This window comes from Equus caballus, chromosome 31 (assembly GCF_041296265.1).
Source record: "Equus caballus isolate H_3958 breed thoroughbred chromosome 31, TB-T2T, whole genome shotgun sequence".
Taxonomy (NCBI): Eukaryota; Metazoa; Chordata; class Mammalia; order Perissodactyla; family Equidae; genus Equus; species Equus caballus.
In genome coordinates, this window is record NC_091714.1 from 21,437,215 (window position 1) to 21,457,321 (window position 20,107).

Below are 20,107 nucleotides of genomic sequence, written 5' to 3' on the forward strand. Positions count from 1 at the left end.
CATTGTAATGCTAACAATACAAGATTCACAGGACAGAGGGACAAAGATGAGAAATCACAGGCAAGGGTACAGTGAAACTTCACTTTCATATGCTGCTGGAGGCTGAAAATTGTTCAATCATTTGGGAAAATAGGTTGGCAATTGATCAAGAGTCATTTCTACGCTCATATTGTGTGAAGCAATCTCACCTTTGGGCATATATCCTAAGAAAATGATCCAGAGAAAGCTACAAACACAAAAGTTTTCATTATAACATTATTCATGATTTTAAAAAATTGAAAGCAACTTAAATATCTAACACCTGGAAAATATTTAGGTTCATTACAGTACACCTACACTAGGGACCATTATGTAACCTTGAAAAATGATTGTGATAATGACTACACAGCAATGTGAAAAAATAGGCATGACATCTATCTAAGTGAAAAAGGCAGGATAAAAACTGTGTGCCCTATTAAAACTGCATAAAAGGTGAATATGGAAAAGGAAATAATGCAAAACGAAATGGTTACGTTACAGTGGTAAAAGTATGGCCAATTTTTTGTTCTTTATTTTACAAACTCTATAATATGATATTATTTTCACATAATTAAAAATTATGCTTTTAAGAAAGAAATGCCAAATGGAATAAAGTTCTTTTACCATTGAACAAATTAGTACTTTTAAAGAACAGCATTATTAAGAATTGCATATGTGTTTTAGAAGTATACTTTTCATATTTCTAGCAATCATTAAACTTTCCCATCATATTTCACATCAAGGGCCTCTCTAAAGCTAGATTTACTTGGAAAATGTCAAACATGACAATATAGTTACTGTATGAAAGACTCCATATGGTTAAGCTACTCCCTATGTTTGTTACAAATCTCAACTCATCTAGCTTTCAAGGTGTCAAATTTCTACACAAGAGAGAACCATAAATACTGGGAGAATCTGGCAGTACTCTGCACACAAGAGTAAAATAATGTTACATTTTAAAAGTTATCTCAACAAAGATATGTCTATTCTTTTCCCCTTAACTCAAAAATTTTTCAACTCAACTTGAATAATCCAAGCAGTATTAAGACAGAAAAAGGGGAACCTCTTAACTGACTCCAATATTAAGGCATAAAATACAATGACGTTGATTAATTTTCTTACAACTTTAAGTATGTCCTGTAATTGAAATTATTCTAGCTCTTGAGAAAAGGTTGTTGCTTACATTTCTAAGTCAGCTATTAGCTTTATTGAAGATTCAGCTATCTAAAGTAGAAATATTTTTAAAACGTAATATTCTTTCAAACCTGAACAAGTAAAAAGGGTTTATAGAGAGAGAAAGAGAAAAAAGGAACATTCATATCAAAGGATGTGTTACCTTCAGGTATATTTTATTCATTCAACATTCAACAAATATTCATTGAGCATCTAGAGTGCCTGGTATAGCCAAAGAGACAATAGAAAACAAATAAGTAAATATGTTAGAAGATGATAAACGCTGTGGAAAAAGGAAAAAGTAGTACAGGTGAGAGAAATTAGGAATGATGGGAAGGGGGTTGCAATTCAAGTAGAGAAGTCTGGGTAGGCTTCATTGGGAAGATGCCATAGAGCAAAGGCTTGAAAGCAATTGGGATAACCATGTGGACACCAGGGAAAGAGCATTCTAGGCATAGAAGAATCATGGCGCTGTGACTGAAGGCACAGCAAGGGATCAGCGTGGCTGAAACCAGTGTTTAAGATAGAAAATAGTAAGAATCAGGTAAGCAAGGTCTGAGTGAGAGGTAGGTCACAACAGGTAGGGTCATGTAGGCCATTCTAAGGACTGTGGCTTTTATTCTGAATTACATAGAAAGTTACTACAAAGTTTTGGTTTATTGGAAGAGGAGTCTTCTGGCTGCTGGGCTGAGAATAACAGGCTGATAATTCTATCTCCTAACACCTGGTAAGAGGTAACTAGATTCAGAGTCTATATTTTGAACATAGAACCAAAAGATTTCCCAACAGACTGAATATTAGAGAAAGACAAGATTGAAGGTGACTATTATGTTTTACCTAAGCAACTGGAATAAGGTTCTATCAGTTGAAAAGGGAAAGACTGGGTAAGCAAGTTTGCAGGGCAAGTTCAGGAATTCAGTTTGGACATATTAAGCTTGAGATGTCTATTAGATTCCTGAGTAGAGATGACATGTAAACAGATATAAATTTGGGAGTGGTTGGCATACAAATGGCAGGTAAAACCAGGAGACCAGATGAGTCCAGGCAGGAATGATGATAAAGATGTGGGCACAGCATGACCCCTGGTATACCCTACGTTTAGGAGGCTGAGGAAAGGGGGAGCCAGCAAAGAAGTCTGAGAAAGAGCTCCCAGTGAGGTGGGAAAATATCCAGGACAGAGCGGTGTTCTAGAAGGCAAATAAAAAGACAGAGCAGAGGAAGCTGGTGAGCTGACAGGAAAGGCAGGACCAAAGCTGGAGCACTGGTCACAACCCAGCCAGCACTAACAAACAGAGACATGACAAGTCACAACGAGGGGCATGCAGTGAGAGAGGACGGCTTACTCACTTCAGGAGAAAGAGGATGTTAAGTAAGTTTTAAGAGGCTTTCATTATCGTAAAAATGTTATTTTATGTATGACAAAATCTATACATTAATGTTTCTCTTCTTGATGCAGGTAGGTCTGGCTATAAAATTTGCAGAGCCCTGTGCAAAGTGAAACTGCAGGGCCCCTTGTCCAAGTTGCACTAAGAATTTCAAGGTGGCAGCAGCAGAGCATTAAACCAGGTGCATGGTCCTCCCAAGAGCGAGCCCCGTGTGATCCTGATGGCACAGGACACAGCCACGAAACCGGCCCTAGACTCAAGGCATCTCACCTAGAACACACAGAAGCATTGCTGGTACAGCGGCTTCCTGAGCTCTTGGTTTCAAAACAGCACTTCACTGCTTATTGGAGAAAGCAGCAGCAAAAATAAATGATACAAACATAAGAAGAATCTGTTAGAATGTAATTTCCTTTTTTCCCCAACTTGCTTCCATCCAAAGCTAAATCAGCATATACGTTTCTGAAGACATTACACTATGACAGCAAAAAAGGGCAGAAAAGTCATTAAATTTGAAGCACTAATAAAATTACGTGAAAAAAAGGGAAAGAAAACAGGCTTATTTTTCACTGGTATGGAGATGAAATAAAAAGAAAAAATGTCCTTCGTAGTGCATTAAAAGTTTTGGTTAACGTCCCTAAATGAACATTTAATATATAAATTCATTCTGGTTCCACCCCATTGACATAAAAAATGATGCTTGAATCAGAATACTAAGTATGAACGCTAAAACGAAGACAGGAACCCTCCAGCTTCTCACAGTAATAAAACAGCATTCTTCCCTACGCTGTTTAAATTACAGGCACACACAAATGTAGTCCCTCATTCAGCAAATACAGTCGGTGTCTGCTCTTGTCAGGCATCGTACTAGGTGCTGAACTTGTCTTTTCTTCCTCTTTCAGCCTTATTCTAAGTATAATCAAAAAAGGAGGTAAGCAACACGTCTTGCTCTGTTGCCTCCTCCAAGTCATGCCACGGCTAATTCGGAGGAATCTTCCCTCCAGGAGTTTCGATAACATTCTCTAGTGAATTCTTCTTCCAAGGTCTCTCTCTAGCTCAAAGGCTCCTTGCTCTGTGGAGCCGTACCCAATCTTCCCAAGGACAGAATCATGCTTCATCGCTGCCTCCCTGGCCACGTGTTCATCTCACGTTACAGTGCTTTGGATATCTACCATCAATACTTGTTTTGCAGCCTGTCTCAGCCACTAGATGGTGAAATCTGTGACAGCAAAAACATCTATGAACTGATACATGCCCAGGACCTAGCAAAGTATGTGGCAAACATCAGGTGCAACACAAAAGTGTCCTGATTCATAAATGAACTCTTGCATAGATGAAATTGTCTCTGGGCTAAATGTGCCCAGCGGCTGTTGATTACGAATGGGTTGATAAAGGGGCAGACTGCAAACGCTTGGTTTTACAGACCTCTGTTTCTTGCCTCCATCTGTTGTCCACTCTTAATTTCACCGGCAGAGAGTGACAGCTATTAGGCTGTCCTGCCTCTCCCTCTAAACTTGGATATTCTATGGTCCTTGTGAGGTTCCACTTACACTTGTCAGGTTTAGGAGACAAGTTCCCCTGCAGACAATTAAATGGAGTGTGGCAGGGAGGTGTGGGCTCATTAGAGAGCTGCCACTTCAGGTCTGCACACAGGGAACAGCTCTACTAACAGACCTTAGAGCGCCGTGCATTTGATAGGAAGGAAGGCAATACGAGCAGCAAAGACCGGAGGGGAGCTTGAGCAAAAGGCACAGGGCAGAGTAGCCGTGAAGGAATGGACAAACCTACAAGAAATTATTCCAGAATCAGACACTTTCAATTATTCTTGGTGATTTCCTTTTCTAAAATCAAACATGCATTTTACTGGAGAAAGGGTGTTACAGTTCTGATAACTGCCCGACATAGACAGAACTTAATATTTACATTGTTATGGAAACGAAGTGCAAATTGAACAGCAAAAACTGCATCTGCAGTTTAATCCAATCTTCAAGTGTTTGACTGAAGTAACTTCGTAATATTACAAATAAACACTACATGCACTGTAAGTGCTTTCTAAGTAATTGTTGATAGAATGATAATCTCATATTCTTGTTTCTTTTTTTTAAAGATGTTATTTTTTCCTTTTTCTCCCCAAAGCCCCCTGGTACACAGTTGTCTATTCTTAGTTGTGGGTCCTTCTAGTTGTGGCACGTGGGACGCCACCTCAGTGTGGTTTGATGAGCAGTGCCATGTCCGCGCCCAGGATTCGAACCGACAAAACACTGGGCCGCCTGCAGCAGAGTGCGCGAACTTAACCACTCGGCCACAGGGTCTTGAAAATGAAGCTGCATATAAGTGACCTCACTTTCTATGAAACTTTAAAAATTATACTAAAAATTTAAATCATTAGATGGGAAAATTTAACTTTACCCATTTAGTCTAAAACAATCATTAAAAACACTATATATTTTAAAGCAGTAATTTATTTTGACATTTGAAGGGATTAAATATGTACCTAGAGAAGAAAAAACAATATGATTATGTTGTTTACAAACTGATACTTGTAAAGACTGGAAAGCAACCTCTGTCCTAGTTTAACAGGATAACCCTGGACAGCAATGGAGGGTGAGTTCGGCTGGGCTGTATTCAATGGTAAATAGCGGGTTTTAATATGCTTTTATTTAATTAAAACAACTCACTGAGCCTAGACAGTCTTAAACAAAATGAAAATGATCAAAACTATCAAGACAGATTCTCAGCTATTACAGGAGATGCCAGCACAGTTTACGGAGTGTTTACTGTAGTCCAGGCTCCACGCCAAACACTTCACCAGCAGGGCCCTTTGACTTATTATTATTGTTATTATTTAATGAGTCTGCCTATGTGTATGTGTTGTTAAAGCACTGAACAAAGTATTTTTACTGTTGTTGCTGAAAACCTATAATGTTCTGAGTCACTGGTTAAAACATCCAAGAAAGTATGGGCATTTAATTAAGGGTCCAAAACACATCGATGTTTCTTAATATCAGTTCCTGAGACATTTACATTACAGAAGGAAAAGATGCCAATCTGTGACTCACTCATTCCCATGTGCAATATTTTGAGCAGAGACTTTGCTATGGGGCTTTCTGCTTGCTCATCACCTAGGATTTCGACATTTTTCCAGCGGCATCAACCCTACTCACTACTTTTCTTTTCTGCTTTGTTTCTGGTCTATAGAATGTTGTATTTTCGAGCCCAACTTTGCAATATTTTGTTTTCTGTTTTTTGACACTTTATCTATAATTGCTAGACGTCTGAGCAGACAAGATGCTCTGAATAACCTTACAGTTATAATTCTAACTGGAAGTCTCAGGGCCATCACCTAAACATCTACATGTATAATATTCCTTCTGGAGACAGCCATAAGCACAGAGCATTCAGGTATAGGAATTATTAAAATATGTCACTGAAGAGCAGAGGCATGACTCACTAGATGCCTATTGTCCTTTGTATATTTAGCATCAATTTCAGCACCTAAGGCATTCAGTGAATATTGTCAGTGGATGGATGGATGGATGGATGATGAAGTGATTGGCACTGCCATTATCAAAGAATGGTTATGAAAAGTGCCATCAAATCATTGATGCACACACAAAAGACTAGAATATGGAAATGTACATGGGAATCAGAAGACTGAGAATACACGCGTTCCCATAAACCAACCCCTATGTATTGAGGTGACTGCACACATCAATCTGAGACACCAAAGTCTCTCACCATAGTCATCTGGACAATGAAAACAGACTGAACCCAGGATAAAGTCACCCAAATACAACTGTAAAATAATGTATATTAATTGTGTTCCTTTACTTATAAATTATGGTAACATTCAAATACTGCTTTTAAAGGTAATTCGATTCCTGGTTAAACATCTAAAATTTGCCTATTAACCTTTGATAAGTTAACTAAAGTCAGTGTATGCAGCTATGTCTCATGGGCTTGGCCTTTCCACAATAAGCTGTTTTTCTTTTATTAAGAACAAGAAATAAATCATCTTCCAGTCTCCAGACTCATAGCTTATCCTACACAAATTCTCAAAAACACTGTTTCAGTGACTTCATCCCATTTCCTGAATAGTCTAAGTTATCTTTTAAGCCACCAACAGACTAAACTAATAAATCTAAGTTATGATATCAAAACTTATAGTGTCCAAACATAATCAATCTAAAGAAAAATACAAAATGCAGACATGGAGCAACTAAAATTAAAAATATACTGGAAACTATAAGTCCTGGTTTAAAGAATAACTCCAACAGCTATTGTTTATTGAGCACTTACTATATACACTGACGGTCAGAAACAGGACTGTAGAGACTGGACAATATGCCCCAGAGTCTAGATCATAGAGCGAATGAGCGGAGGAGGTGGGAATTGAAACCGGGTTGTTCAGCCCATGTGCTAAGTTCAATTAACTTATATAGAAAGGCCTAACAGAAGGTGCCTCAGAGAGAGAACAACACACCGCTATCCAAACGAGAAGAGCCAAAACAAGGTTTTCAGTCACTTTCAATACATAAACTTCCGAGGATATAGTTAGTCAGATGTCTACTTATAATTATTTTATTCAAATTCTTCACATAACTCTTTGACATCAGAGTTTACTCCTCTGGAAGCAACTTTTCAGTCACTTACTGGTTTTCTAGCATGCAGTAGACCACATGGACCTAAGGTATTGAGACAGAACTTCGCTTTTTACTTCTCATATGATGATGTCACCGGAAACTTTAATGTAAAATTTGAGTGCTATTCATGTGACATCGGCACAGGTGGCTTTCAGATGCATCTTGTGGATGGGTAATTGTCTTGTCCACAACAGAAGGGCATATGGTACCGCTTTTTAAATTGATCTTTAAAAGACTTGTGCACAAAGACATTCAAGACTTACACTTATGAGAATAATTCAGTGTTAAATGTCTTTGTCTCCTATTAAAAAGAATTTCATCCGGTAATCTCCAGATGTTTGAATTGAGCAATGAGAGGCTATGTCAAATTAATTTAACTTCCCTAAATAGTACTGTGTTGTTCAAAATAAAGTAATTCAGCAGCTACCTGTAAGATGAGAGAATGAGTTAGAAATCAAATACAAGGTCCCTCTCTTTCTACAGGGAAATTTTAGGGGATAAAATATCTTGCCCAATAGAAGTATCAAGCCATTTAAGGGTTGATTTTGATTGATTCTAACTCTGTACTTTTAAGCTGCAAGGCAATGTTCTTTGACGTTAAAAAGATTTTTTTAAACTTTATTATGACAATTAAAGACCTAAAATGGCAAGAAGTCAGAAAAAAATTATAGAGTTTATAATAATAGATAAACCTAAAAGAAAAGGCATCTAAATTTAATGCTGAAATTGTCTGTGAAACAATTAGTTTAAAATTATTTTATGTTCTGTTTAAAGCTACATCATGTTATAATTGAAAAGAGTTCTATAATCTCTTAAAGAAAAAAGATTGGAAATAAACGTGCACATGAACTGAAAGCATCCTTGAGTTATAACCAAGGGACCAACGTTGGGGGTTAGAGAAACGGTGAGGCAGACAACCAGAGATCTGGGACATCAACGTGCATTCACAGCTCAGCCACAAACTTTGCTGGAAATGATTTCTCGGAGCACAGAGAAAAAACAGGAACTGTAAGTTTGAGAAGGGCAAACACAGGAGGCTCTCTTAGGACTGAAAGCTCCATGCAGACAGGGGCTGTGTCTGTTTTATGTACCAGTGTCTCTCTGGAGTCTTAGAAATTGCCAGACACATTGTAGGTAAAGGATAAGTATTTGTGGGAAGTGAGGGAGGGAAGAAGGGATGAAAACTCAGATTTCATTAAACCACACTGTGCCTCTCATTTTCTTCCCACCATAAATAAGGAGATTGGAGTAAATTACTTCTTGTGTCCCTTTCAGCTCTAATAATTGATACTTCTAAGTTGTATATACACACACTAAAGATTTCCCCTGATAAGAAGAATCTCAAGGCAGGGTAAAAGATATCTCCAAGGACACAGGAAAGAAAAAGCTGCCCTGAAACAGAGTAAGCATATTTACACTTATTAAAGATTTCGATTTTAAGAAAAGACTGAGGATAAATTAGAGAATTATGTTTAGGTTAGAACACTGGCAAGACTGAGGTTCAACTACAACTAGAGTATTCAATGATGGTGGCTGGGGAAGTCTAGCAAGAAAAGTAACTATTATCAGAGGTAGGTGTCACATCTCTAAATATTGCCCTATTGTACCAATGCATAGCAATTTACCCTGATTGTAATAATTTATATGAATTTATATGAATAATTTATATGAACTGTCATCATTTATATGAATATGTAATAATCTTAGCACTTGGGGAAGAAGGTTGTTTTCAACAGAATGTGACTGTATTTGGAGACAGCATCTTTATCTCTTTATTAAAGAGAGAATTAAGTTGAAATGAGGTTATTAGGGTGGGCCCTAATCTAATATGACTGGTGTCCTCGTAAGAAGAGGGTATTTTAAGCAGATTTAAGACACACATACCCACAGAGAGAAGACCATGTGAAGAAACAAGGAGAAGGTGGCAGCCAAGGAGAGAGGCCTCAGAAGAAACCAACCCTGCCGAGACCTTGATCCCAGATGTCTATCCTCCAGAATTGTGAGAAATAAATGTCCACTGTATAAGCCACCCAATCTACGGTGCTTTGTTATGGCAGCCCTAGCAGACCAATACACCTCTTCACAGACTTGACTCTGAAATCTATTCCATAATTGATCTCCTCTAGCATCTTAGTCTGCTTAGCTCTCTGAGTTAAACATAAAGCTTTTGTCAAAACATTAATAATATGTCATATTAAGAAAGCCTGTAGTTTTGGATAAACTGAAAGGCAGACTATGATACAACACAATAAGGTAGCATATTCTAGAATCTAGAATCAACATAAACCTCTACAAAGGATTATTTCCAGTAAGGATGGAACAGTGAGATGAGAAACAACTCAACCTCATACTGTGCAACTCAATCAGTGCTATTTATATAAACCATCTAATATATAATTCACAAAGTTAAGAGGTACAGACTGTTAAATGGAAACTCCTGACATACTGCTAAGAACATTCCTCCATAGTACATGCACGACACGCTAAGTGGTGGCAACTGTGATAAAGAAGTGACAGTAACCTGAGAAAAGTCTAGAATCAGGCACCAAGAAATCTAGATAGCAGGGCTAAACTACAACCACCCTTCAGTATTCCTCTCCCCCATCCCTAACCAAGGGTATTTTGAGTAGTTTTAAGACTCAAAGAATAAATGGAACACGAAAACATAATTTTTATGTTAGGATCCCAATCTACACCATGATTACCCTTTCTTCTTATAACCATCATCTTGACATCAGGCTCTTTCTCCCGGTCATGGGGATTTTATCATCCACATAGAGGATCCTTCCGTGACCCCAGCCTCTCAGCTCCTTGACCTGCTCTCCTGTAAGTACCTTGTTCTCCACGCTACCTGTGCAGCTCACTTGCACAAAAAGACACCAGACATTGTCATTAACAATAAATGCACCCCTCCATAAACTCCATTTCCGGTATCCCTTCTCTGACCACCATTTGCTTTCTTTAAAGAATGTGCCCTCCCCCCAATTAGAACAATTCCTCAGCCCACCAAAGTGTCCAACTCATCGACCTCAAACACCCTCTTACTGTCCCTCACCTCATACCCTCACATGTCCCCTCACCCAGCTTCAATTCCACGTGCGATCATTAATATAACTCCCCCGTATTTCTATGACTCCCTTGCCCCTCTCTTTCTCCACCACATTCAACTCTTCAATTAATCCTCACCTCCCCTGAAGTAACTAAACACGGATGAAGAAAAACATTCACCTTGGTTGTTCTTACTTTAAATTCAAGAGCACTGACCTCAAGTGGTCCCTATGTGCTGCCCTGTGATCTCGAGATACATTCCTAGTTTATTAACTCACCCACTTCTGGACTACATTTCTACCTCCTCTCTCCTCAAATCTCCACATTTTTTCCTTCTTCTTGTATTCAGTTGATAATCTTGCTTCTTATTTCATTGAGAAAACAGAGGCAATCAAAAGAGAACATCTGTATGTTCCCACACCCAGACATACCAATCTACCTTCACCTCTACCCAGAGATTCGACATTCCTTTCTGTTAAATGGATGAACTCTTTGCCCTCCAACCTAAGACCAACCACCCGACTGGTACACTGGATCCTGCCCTGTCACTGTTCCTACATGGTACCCTCTCTCCTGGATCACTGACTTTTCCTATTTTGATCATTCCCATCAGCACAAAAACACGTTGAATTAGTCTCCATTTTTATACAGCCATTACTCCACCCCACATTCTCCTGCCAGCTACAGTCTCATTTCTGTCTCCTTGTAAAAATCCTTGAAGAGTTCTCTATACTTCTGCTCATATTCTTCCTTGAATCTACTCCAATTAGATTTCCAACTCTACCACGGCACTGAAATGACTCTGGTCAAGGTCAACAAGACTGTCTTTAGATGGTCAATTATGTGACCTCACCTTATTTAACCTCTCAGCAATATTCAATCTGTGATTACACCTTTCTTCATGAAACACTTTCTTCCTTTGGTATCCTAGACTGTTCTCTCTCAGCTCCTCAACTATTTTGGCTCTGCCTTCTCAGTCTCATCTTCCCAACGTCTAAAGCGCAGGTGCCTCAGGGCTCGTGTCTTGGAATTCTTGACTCCCTAAGTGATCTCATCCAATTCCATGGCTAATACATATGCTGATAATTTTGATATAATCCTGACTTTTCCTTGAATTAAAGACCTGTATATTCAACCAAGTAATAAACATCTTAAGCTTAAAATGGCAAAAAACAAACTCTTGAATTTCCTCCCTGGACTGCTCATCCAGTACTTTCCCCATCTCTCTGAAAGGTACTTCCATTCTTCCATTTGCTTTGTCCAAAAATCTTTGACTCCTGATGCCACGACTCTTCTCTTTCTCCAATAACCCACATATCCAATCCTTCAGCAAATCCTGTTTGTTTTTTCTAAATATATTCAGAAATGGGTCACCTCTCACACTCTCCATTCTTATACCCTTGTCCAAGTCACCACTCCCCCCACTTGGATTACTGAGATACATTCCTGAACTCCTCTATATTCTATTCTTCATAATTTAACCAATAATTATATAATGTAAATAAATGACAGCACTATAATTATTAAAAGCTTCCATGGCTTCCCATCTCACTCAGAGTAAAAGCCACATCCCTTACAAAGGACTTTCAAGGATCTGTGTAATCTGAATCTTCCCTCCCCCCTCCCACCCCTGACACCGACCTCATCTCCTACCTCTCTCTCTATTTGGCTAAACTGCTTCACCCACATTGGTATCCAAAGTATTCCTGAAATATGCCCAAAACATTGCAGCCTCTGTGGCCTGTCTTTCTCTCCTCTTTCCTCTAAGATTTCTTCCCTCAGAGAGCAGCATTACTTACTGCCGCTCACTGCAGGTCTCTATTCACAAATCACCCCATTTATGGCACCTTCCTGACCTTCTCCATATAAAATACCACCTCTGCTGCCTACACGCTCCCATCCTTCTCTCTCTCCTTCACCTTGCTTTAATTTTTTAATGGAACTTATTACCATGGGACATAGTATCTATTTATTGCTTGTTTCGTGCTGTCTTTCACGACTCAGAATCAGGCAAGAACTTTATTTTGTCCATTGTTGATTCATGTGCCTAGAATAGTGCCTGGTGCATATTAGGCACTCGAAACAGACTTGCTGAATGAATGAACCAGCATGATCAGCAACATCATTATCACTACCACCTTTATTATCTAAATGACTGGGTCTAAAGGGTTGAAGTAGAGCGACTGCACACAGTGCTCTAAAATACACTGAAATACAACCTCAAACAGGGTGACCTTGCTGCGGGGAGCGGTAGAAGATAGCCAGGACTTACTGGAAACGCTGATAGGCACTTTATTTGCTAAGGCCAGAATAGGACAATCATTTCATACTTTAATGTTTCAGTTTTAATCAAAACTAGTAGCACATGGTCACAAGCAGATTTTATACCTTCCAGAGCACTCCTGTTAGAAAGCTTTGTATTATTCTATTTCATCACTAATATCTGAATCTGCAAAAAGCGTATAGGAATCATTAATAGAAGGGAACGTTGGAAAAGCACAGAGAAAGGTGATTTCCTTAAATCAGTCATTTTAAATCTTCTATTATTATCATTAATAATTTTGTATATCATACACCAAAGGTGTCTTCCTTTTTCTTATCTTAGAGCTATTTCTCTATCACATTCTCTTTTCAAACAGAAAGAGAAAATGGTAATTTGAAAAAAGGTTCACATAAAATAAATTTCAAGGTCTTGTCATTTGGGATTGAAGCAACTTATTACATAGATGATATTTCCTTTTGAAGATGCACGTTAGTGTTTGTCGTTTTTTAAAAGGCAACAGAATTCCAACATCACATTAAAATGTGCAGATTTAGAATGAGAACTGGTAATGCATGTGAAGAGTAAAAAAAATATAATAAAAGGAGCTGATATGTAATATACGAGAAAATGAGTATGAAAGAACAGTAAATAAATTAATGGAAAGTCAATATGGCAAAGAATTTAAATAATACAAGGATCTAAGAATTAACATGTCAGTTGATAACATTTCACCATATCTGCTTATCAGAGTAAAAGCATAAATTTGCATAGAGACAGAAATTTGAGCAGAATAAAATTGTACCTCAAAAAGTCTAAATTCAGAAAAAGAAAACATATAAAATGAGCTTAAATACTATCTTCATTTGTTTTAAGACTTAAATCTGTTTTATTCTCTTACTACTACAAGTCCCTTTTTCTACTTTCATTTATTATAAACAAGAGAGTCTGTAACTCTTTATAACTCTATGACTTCTGAATTTAAGGTTAACTTGCAGTAAAAAGAGTTCCCCAATATAATATATTAATATTTTAAAATCTATTGGACAGTTAGATAAATTTCTTGATCAGCTAAAAGCAATATTATGCTTTACATGCCTATAATGTTTGATTAAAAACCTTTAGTTAAATATGAAGAGACAAATTAATTTGAAACAAATGGAAGCAATGCATGCAATCTAAATTAAATTTCTAAATACAGGCAATTAGAAGCAAGGGGGAAAAAAATCTATGATAACTGGTTCAACTCACCTATTTATCTAGAATTTTATTTCAAGTATTTACTTCACCAAAATCAAAATGAATAAAAAAAGGTACCCACCATATGTGGTCAACTTACTTTGCAATGATCATATTGGAGCTGTAAGGCTGGAACATCCCCTCCAATGGGCATTTGTTTCTTAAGCTCTTCATCTTTCATATTCAGCCATTTGATCAGTTCTTCTAACGATGTCAGCAACCTGTTCCACTTCTCAGCACTGGCCTCCAAATGGGCCCTGTTGAGAGATAATGCCAACCATATTTAGAAGTTTGAATTGCATCCAAAAAATTATGTTCTTTCCTTTAGCCTAATAATCCTGTATGACCAACTATGTTCACGTCCAAGAAAGAGACTCACTCTTTATAAAAAACACAAATATATATTCAGTAAGAAACAGTTATTTTGAATAAGGTAGAATATTCAGAGGATATACTGGTAATATCTAGCAAAATTTAAAACGTACACCTCCAAACCACAAAGGCATAAATACGAGGCCTTCAAGAAGCATGTCGATGCTAGAACGTAAAATTATAAAAACAAAGTTTCAATAGTTTATGTATAGTCTATATGTACAGCCAAACAAAAATTTTCTTCTCATTTCGCCTATATACACAAAGAGAGGGATAGAGAGAAGAAATTACATGGCATACAAATTGTTTAGAAGGATACATACCAGATGTGGTTACTACTGAGAACACAGTAATTCTTATACTAATTGAGTATTTACAACAGGCCCATATTATTTTTCTTTCCAAAAAAAGCTAATTTTTTAGGAAAGGAAATTACTAGCCTTGATTTCTCTTGTAACCAAAGAAATTACTAAAAGCAGAACATCACCAACATTTACCTCAAAAAGTTGGAAAACAATAAGGCACTTCTTGGACAGAATACTGTTTAGCTTAAGGCTGATGTCCAGTGACAAACGTCCACTGTGAAAAGGAAACAAGTGAGCAGAAGCCATGGATTGCAGTACTTTATACTCTGATCAACAGGAGAGAGCTTTGTTTACATAATAATTCTGTTTTTCGCACAGAAAAGCACCTATAGATTCTTAAATTACGAACTTCATCATCAGGGAGCCGTGCTTAGGAAATACATTTTTATGTGATGAAGACTCCAATGAGAGCACAAGCCCTTGAAACTAGAAACACAAATAAAAGCACAAATTTGCTAGTTTGCTCTTGGTAGAGCCTTGGAGAAAGCCCGCTTGCCCAGTCTCAAGCCCGTAGCACGTGGACTGGATTTGAAAAGTTAGCTCAGTCAGAAACAACTCCAGAGACTCAAGGAATCAATGTTTACTCAATTCTGCATCACCCCAGTGGACAGGCTGTGAATGTGGATTTAAGCGGAATTACCGGAATTACCTTGACCTTTCCGATTGAGGGGCAAGGCTGATAGGGACAGGCATAAGCCTTGTTACACAATAGCTTCCAAAGACTAAAGACTTATGATGGCAAAAGATGACTCATTTGGGGCAAGCCCAGATGTAAGAAACCTCACTGATTAGGTTTCATATCCTCTCATACAACAACTCTTACCTTGACATTGACTTCATGATCCCCACTTCCAGAGATCTGCTCTTTACTGAGTGATACCCGGCACAGCTCACCACTGTCCCTCAGACCTGTCAGTGATTTCCTTTTTGGACGTCTGATCTGCTTGAGTCCCTCTTTCAAAGCAGATAGCTCTGCTATAGTTAATTCAACAAATATTTCCCTGTTGATCATATTATGTGGTTCTCCCAACAATAGATATTCAAAAACATGAAGTTTTTGTTTAAAAGTTCATAGTGTTTTCAGAAGAACAACTATAAGTAATTGATATCTAGTTTATCTCTAATTCATACAATAATGACCATGGTCTTTAAGCCAATATTATTGGCTAAAAGAAAAAATAATTGGAGTTCTGCTTATCTCTAAAATACCATGAACCAGCATTCAGTCACATACAAAAGACAAATTGTCCTGCATCTATTTACAGTTCTATTTTCAGCCACTTAATATAAAACAAAGTATTCAAACTCTACAATTCTATATCTTATTCACAAAAGCTAGGTAAGAATTAATAATAAATAATTTGTAAACACAGAAAGTTTGAGGTATTTTATAATTCTTTCAGAATTACATGATTAAAAAAATGTATTTTATTCCCTTGTATTTACGATCTTTTCTATTCATCCTACAGGTGCCATGATTGACCTCACTTTACAAAATTATGCTTTAATGAGATCCTGATTCTGCTTCAGCACCAGCTTTTCTGTGCTCATATTGATTAATTTTAGGCCAAATATGTAATTACCTACCCCTGATAAACAATAATTGTACTTGTCACAGAGCAGAACTAAATGATTTCATTTATATTAACTGAAAACTCTCTGCCAGTTACAAACCACTTTGCAAGAAGTATACTTGACTGAGCTGTTGCACTTTCTTTCCAGCATTTTTAAATGCAAAAAAAAAAAAAAGGCAGCTCAAAATCAGAGGTCCTTAGTCAATTAAGAAGTGCTTGAGTGTCTCTGTGTGCCAAACACTTATGCACATACCCTGACCTCTTATTTTCGGTTATTTGATCCTGTATCTTCAATGTCTGTAGTTTAACTCTTTAATCAATAACTAAACCAGACGTTACAGTGCTTTGAAATCCAGTTACACATGCTCATTGTATTGAAGAGGATGCAAATGTCTTTCCCAATGCAATTAACTCTTTTGACTGCACAGAAATATTGAAATTCATCATAGAAATTTACGGCATTCAGCACCTGAAGAACTATTTACAAAGATAAAGGCAATACTTTTTTAAGAGAGATACTAAAGGGACTTTGAAATAAAAAAGATAACATTGGTATATGTGCTTCTCTGCATCTTTCTTTCTCCATAGTAAAAAGCAAGCTGATCTGGCAGATTCTTTGTCTGGAAAATCTGTTCTGGTTATTCTCCAATAGATTACAACTATGTGTTTAGTGGATTACTACCATATGCCCAAGTAAATGCATGCTTCCGCAGTAGCTGTCAGTGTTCTAGTTTCAATTTAATTCTTTCATCTTTCAAGATGAAAGCCTTTTCTTGGGCAATGGGTTGAATGCTTTGCAAGAAGAAACCTTAAAATTTGTGTTTGGTGTAGTTATACTTTCTCAATTTTACTCTAAACATATTAAAGCTTACATTTCCCCAAGACTACAGCTAACCAGCCATCAATCATGTATTCAGACTCTTCACCTGCAACGTTTCTTTATCTGACACATATCCATGAGCACTCACATTTTGGATAATTGATTTATTATCCTAACTCTCACCTGCTTCAGTGCCTTCTTTGGGTATTTGACATGGTCCTTCTAGTTGTGGCATGTGGGATGCCACCTCAGCGTGGCCCGATGAGCAGTGCCATGTCCACGCCCAGGATTCGAACCAATGAAACACTGGGCCGCCTGCAGCGGAGCACGCGAACCCAACCGCTCAGCCATGGGGCCAGCCCCTTAAGTGATCAGTTATTTTTTAAAATATAATGCAAAAACTTTTTGGAAGGTAAAGATCCATAAAAATTGTACTTCATAATTCAAATACACAGCCATGTGTTGCTTAACAATGGGGATACATTCTGAGAAATGTGACACTGGGCAATTTCGTCATTGTGCGAACACCATACAGTGCACTTACACAAACCCAGGTGGTATAGCCTACTACACACCTAGGCTATATGGTACTAATCTTAAGGGACCACCGTCGTATATGTGGTCCATTTGTTGGCCAAAACATCGTTATTCAACGCACGGCTGTAGCAAAAAAAAGAACTTATTTTAAACCACCAAAAATTTCTACCTTTTGATGTTTTTACTCCTTCTCCCAGTGTACAGATATGCAAAATGGAAGAAACAGGATGAATGAGTAAAGAAGGGCATTTGTTAAAATAAAACACTACAGTTTTTAATTTATTCAATAAAAACAAACATTTATGGAGCACCTGCTCTGACATTAGGCACTACACTTTTCAGAAATAGGAAGTTCTAGGGTCAAGTTAGGAGAAGGACAAGTAAATCTGAGATAGGACACTAAGCTGAGATCGGATGCTGTGAGATAGGAAACCTAACAACTCTAGGAGCGTACTAATGGCTCAGAGAAGGAAGCCATGGCGAGAATTTGGAACCCAAACTTAAGTCCATGCTCTTTCCACTACATTGGTTTCACAATGGGCAGCATGAAGAGGGCAGATAGAAACTGCCCAGCTATATTTGTAGACAAGTAAAGATACATTTGGAAAGTAAGTCTACCAAAGAATATAATGACTCAAATTAAGAGGAGCAAAGACATACTATCCTCTATGATGTAAAGACTGTGCAGAATTAAATTCCAATCTGGCATTCTTACTACACATAAAATTTCTCTTTACTTTATGATAAAACCTATAGGATACAAATTGAGTTCCAATGAAAAACAACACCTTTATTAGTACAAGAATAACCAATAACGTTAAAGAGAATTAGTCCTACTCCCAGCAAGGGGATTAAGACCCACAAGCAGAAAACACAGTCCTCCGAATTCAGGCTGTGCCTCCAATGTGGTGGCCACCAGTGACATGTAGCTATTTCAACTTCAATTTAACTTAATCAAAACAAATAAAATCTGAAATTCAGCTCATCAGTTGCACTAGCCACATTTCAAGTGATCAACATGCCATGTATGTTCACTGTAGTGAACAGTGCTAATACAGAACATTTTCATCATCATAGAAAGGTCTATCGGAAAGTGCTGAACCACAGGAAAAAAAGGAAGAAGAGAGCAGCAGAATCTTCCTCTATTAGACTTGGGAAAAGGAAATTTTAGTAGTTTTACAATATGGTTAGTAAAATCAACTACCTAAGGTTAAAAGTGGTGTCAACGACATTGTAAAATGTGGTCACATTAGATGTAATGATGATGTTAAAGGTTAATCTTCTCTAAGGGCTTTTTAAAAGGTGCCCTGAATCTTTAAGAGGCTCATAAAAAAAGGGGGAAGATAGAATTTTATCTTTGAACTCTGTTTTCATTAGATTTAACAATTTCACTGGCCTTTGAAACCATATGTTAATAAGGATCTATATTAAACATCATTAAGCTGATAAGTGGATATTTAATTAACATAATCCTAAATTAAATAAGTTTAACATAAAAATTTAGGCCATGTCATTCACATTACTGAATTTATTAGTATATTTCCCATTCACATTTTTCCAGGGAGTAAAAAATATTGCCAAAGTTTCTAAGAGCCTATGTTCTAGCTGAAGTTTCAAAGCATTTGCTATCTCCTCTTACACTGTTCTAAGTGAAATATATGATTGCATGTATTCTTTCTGATCGTAAAAGAATATTTGGCACCCTGGGTTTCAGTATTTAAAAAGTTGAATTGTAGTCATCCAAAAGACTACAAAATAATATTTAAGATATTAACCCAAGACATGGAGCCACATATCACTACGTAGTTCCAATGACCACACCATGGTCAAAAGGGGTAATGCCTGCAAAGCACTTAGTGTAGGTCTGGCACAGGAATGTTCCATATCTTTAGCAGACATTCTCTTCTCCAAAAATGATGATAAATTAGAGCAGATGCTCCCCGCCATGACAATAGTGACTTTAGCACAATTAAAGCACAATTTGAAATACAGAACACACTGAAGGGGCATTTATCAGATGGCCGCCTTCTCAGAAAGATGAAGCAAGGCCACCTGCAGAGAGGGAGCTTTGGGAGAAGTTTGGGAGCTGAAGAAGAATCAAATCTTTAAAAAAGAGGCATGGTAGTGAAAACAATAGAAAATCATTCAGAATCCCAATACCACTTCTAAGTACAAAGTGTCAAATTACAGTAGAAGAAATGTTATCATTTTCCACTTTCTAGTGCAACACTAGGAAGGCCAGAATTAAGAGCAGGGGATAGAAAGGGTGTGGTCTCAGGATGTCAGAGATTGGAAAAGTAGACAGGAAATTCAAGGGGGAGAAGAAATTCAAGGTCCTGATATCAGTGAAATGGCTTATGATGGAATCCAAGCTGGGTAGAAGGGTTGACAGAGTCTGAAAAGAGGAAGGGTTTAAGAAAATAAAGATCAGGAGAAAGATGGGTGAGTTCAGGAAGAAGGAGGAAAAAGAAAGCTAAGAATTTCAGAGTTGAAAATATTAGAGGATGTGCACTTTCAAACAATCCAGTTGGAATATTGCAGATGTATTCTATATACAGGATAAAATCATAAGGCTAAATAATAGTAGGTAGATGGTCCTCAGACATAATAAGCTACTGAAAGAAGGTACCCTCTTCATATGGTCCTAAACTTTAATGTGAAGGAGAGTCAATTTAT

General features: G+C 37.5%; 1 protein-coding gene across 43 annotated transcripts in view; it reads right to left on the bottom strand.

Annotated features, from left to right (window-relative positions):
• The window catches only part of UTRN (utrophin), a 478,290-nt gene that overhangs the window by 123,986 nt on the left and 334,197 nt on the right, over positions 1–20,107 (bottom strand). For all 43 annotated transcript variants that reach the window (XR_011434362.1, XR_011434361.1, XM_070256224.1 and 40 more), the window contains one exon: positions 13,864–14,020. Coding sequence is in view for 41 of the 43 variants with exons in the window: in XM_070256224.1 (XP_070112325.1) it covers positions 13,864–14,020 (157 nt within the window). In the remaining 2 variants the exon portion in view is untranslated. The remainder of the gene's footprint in view (positions 1–13,863; positions 14,021–20,107) is intronic.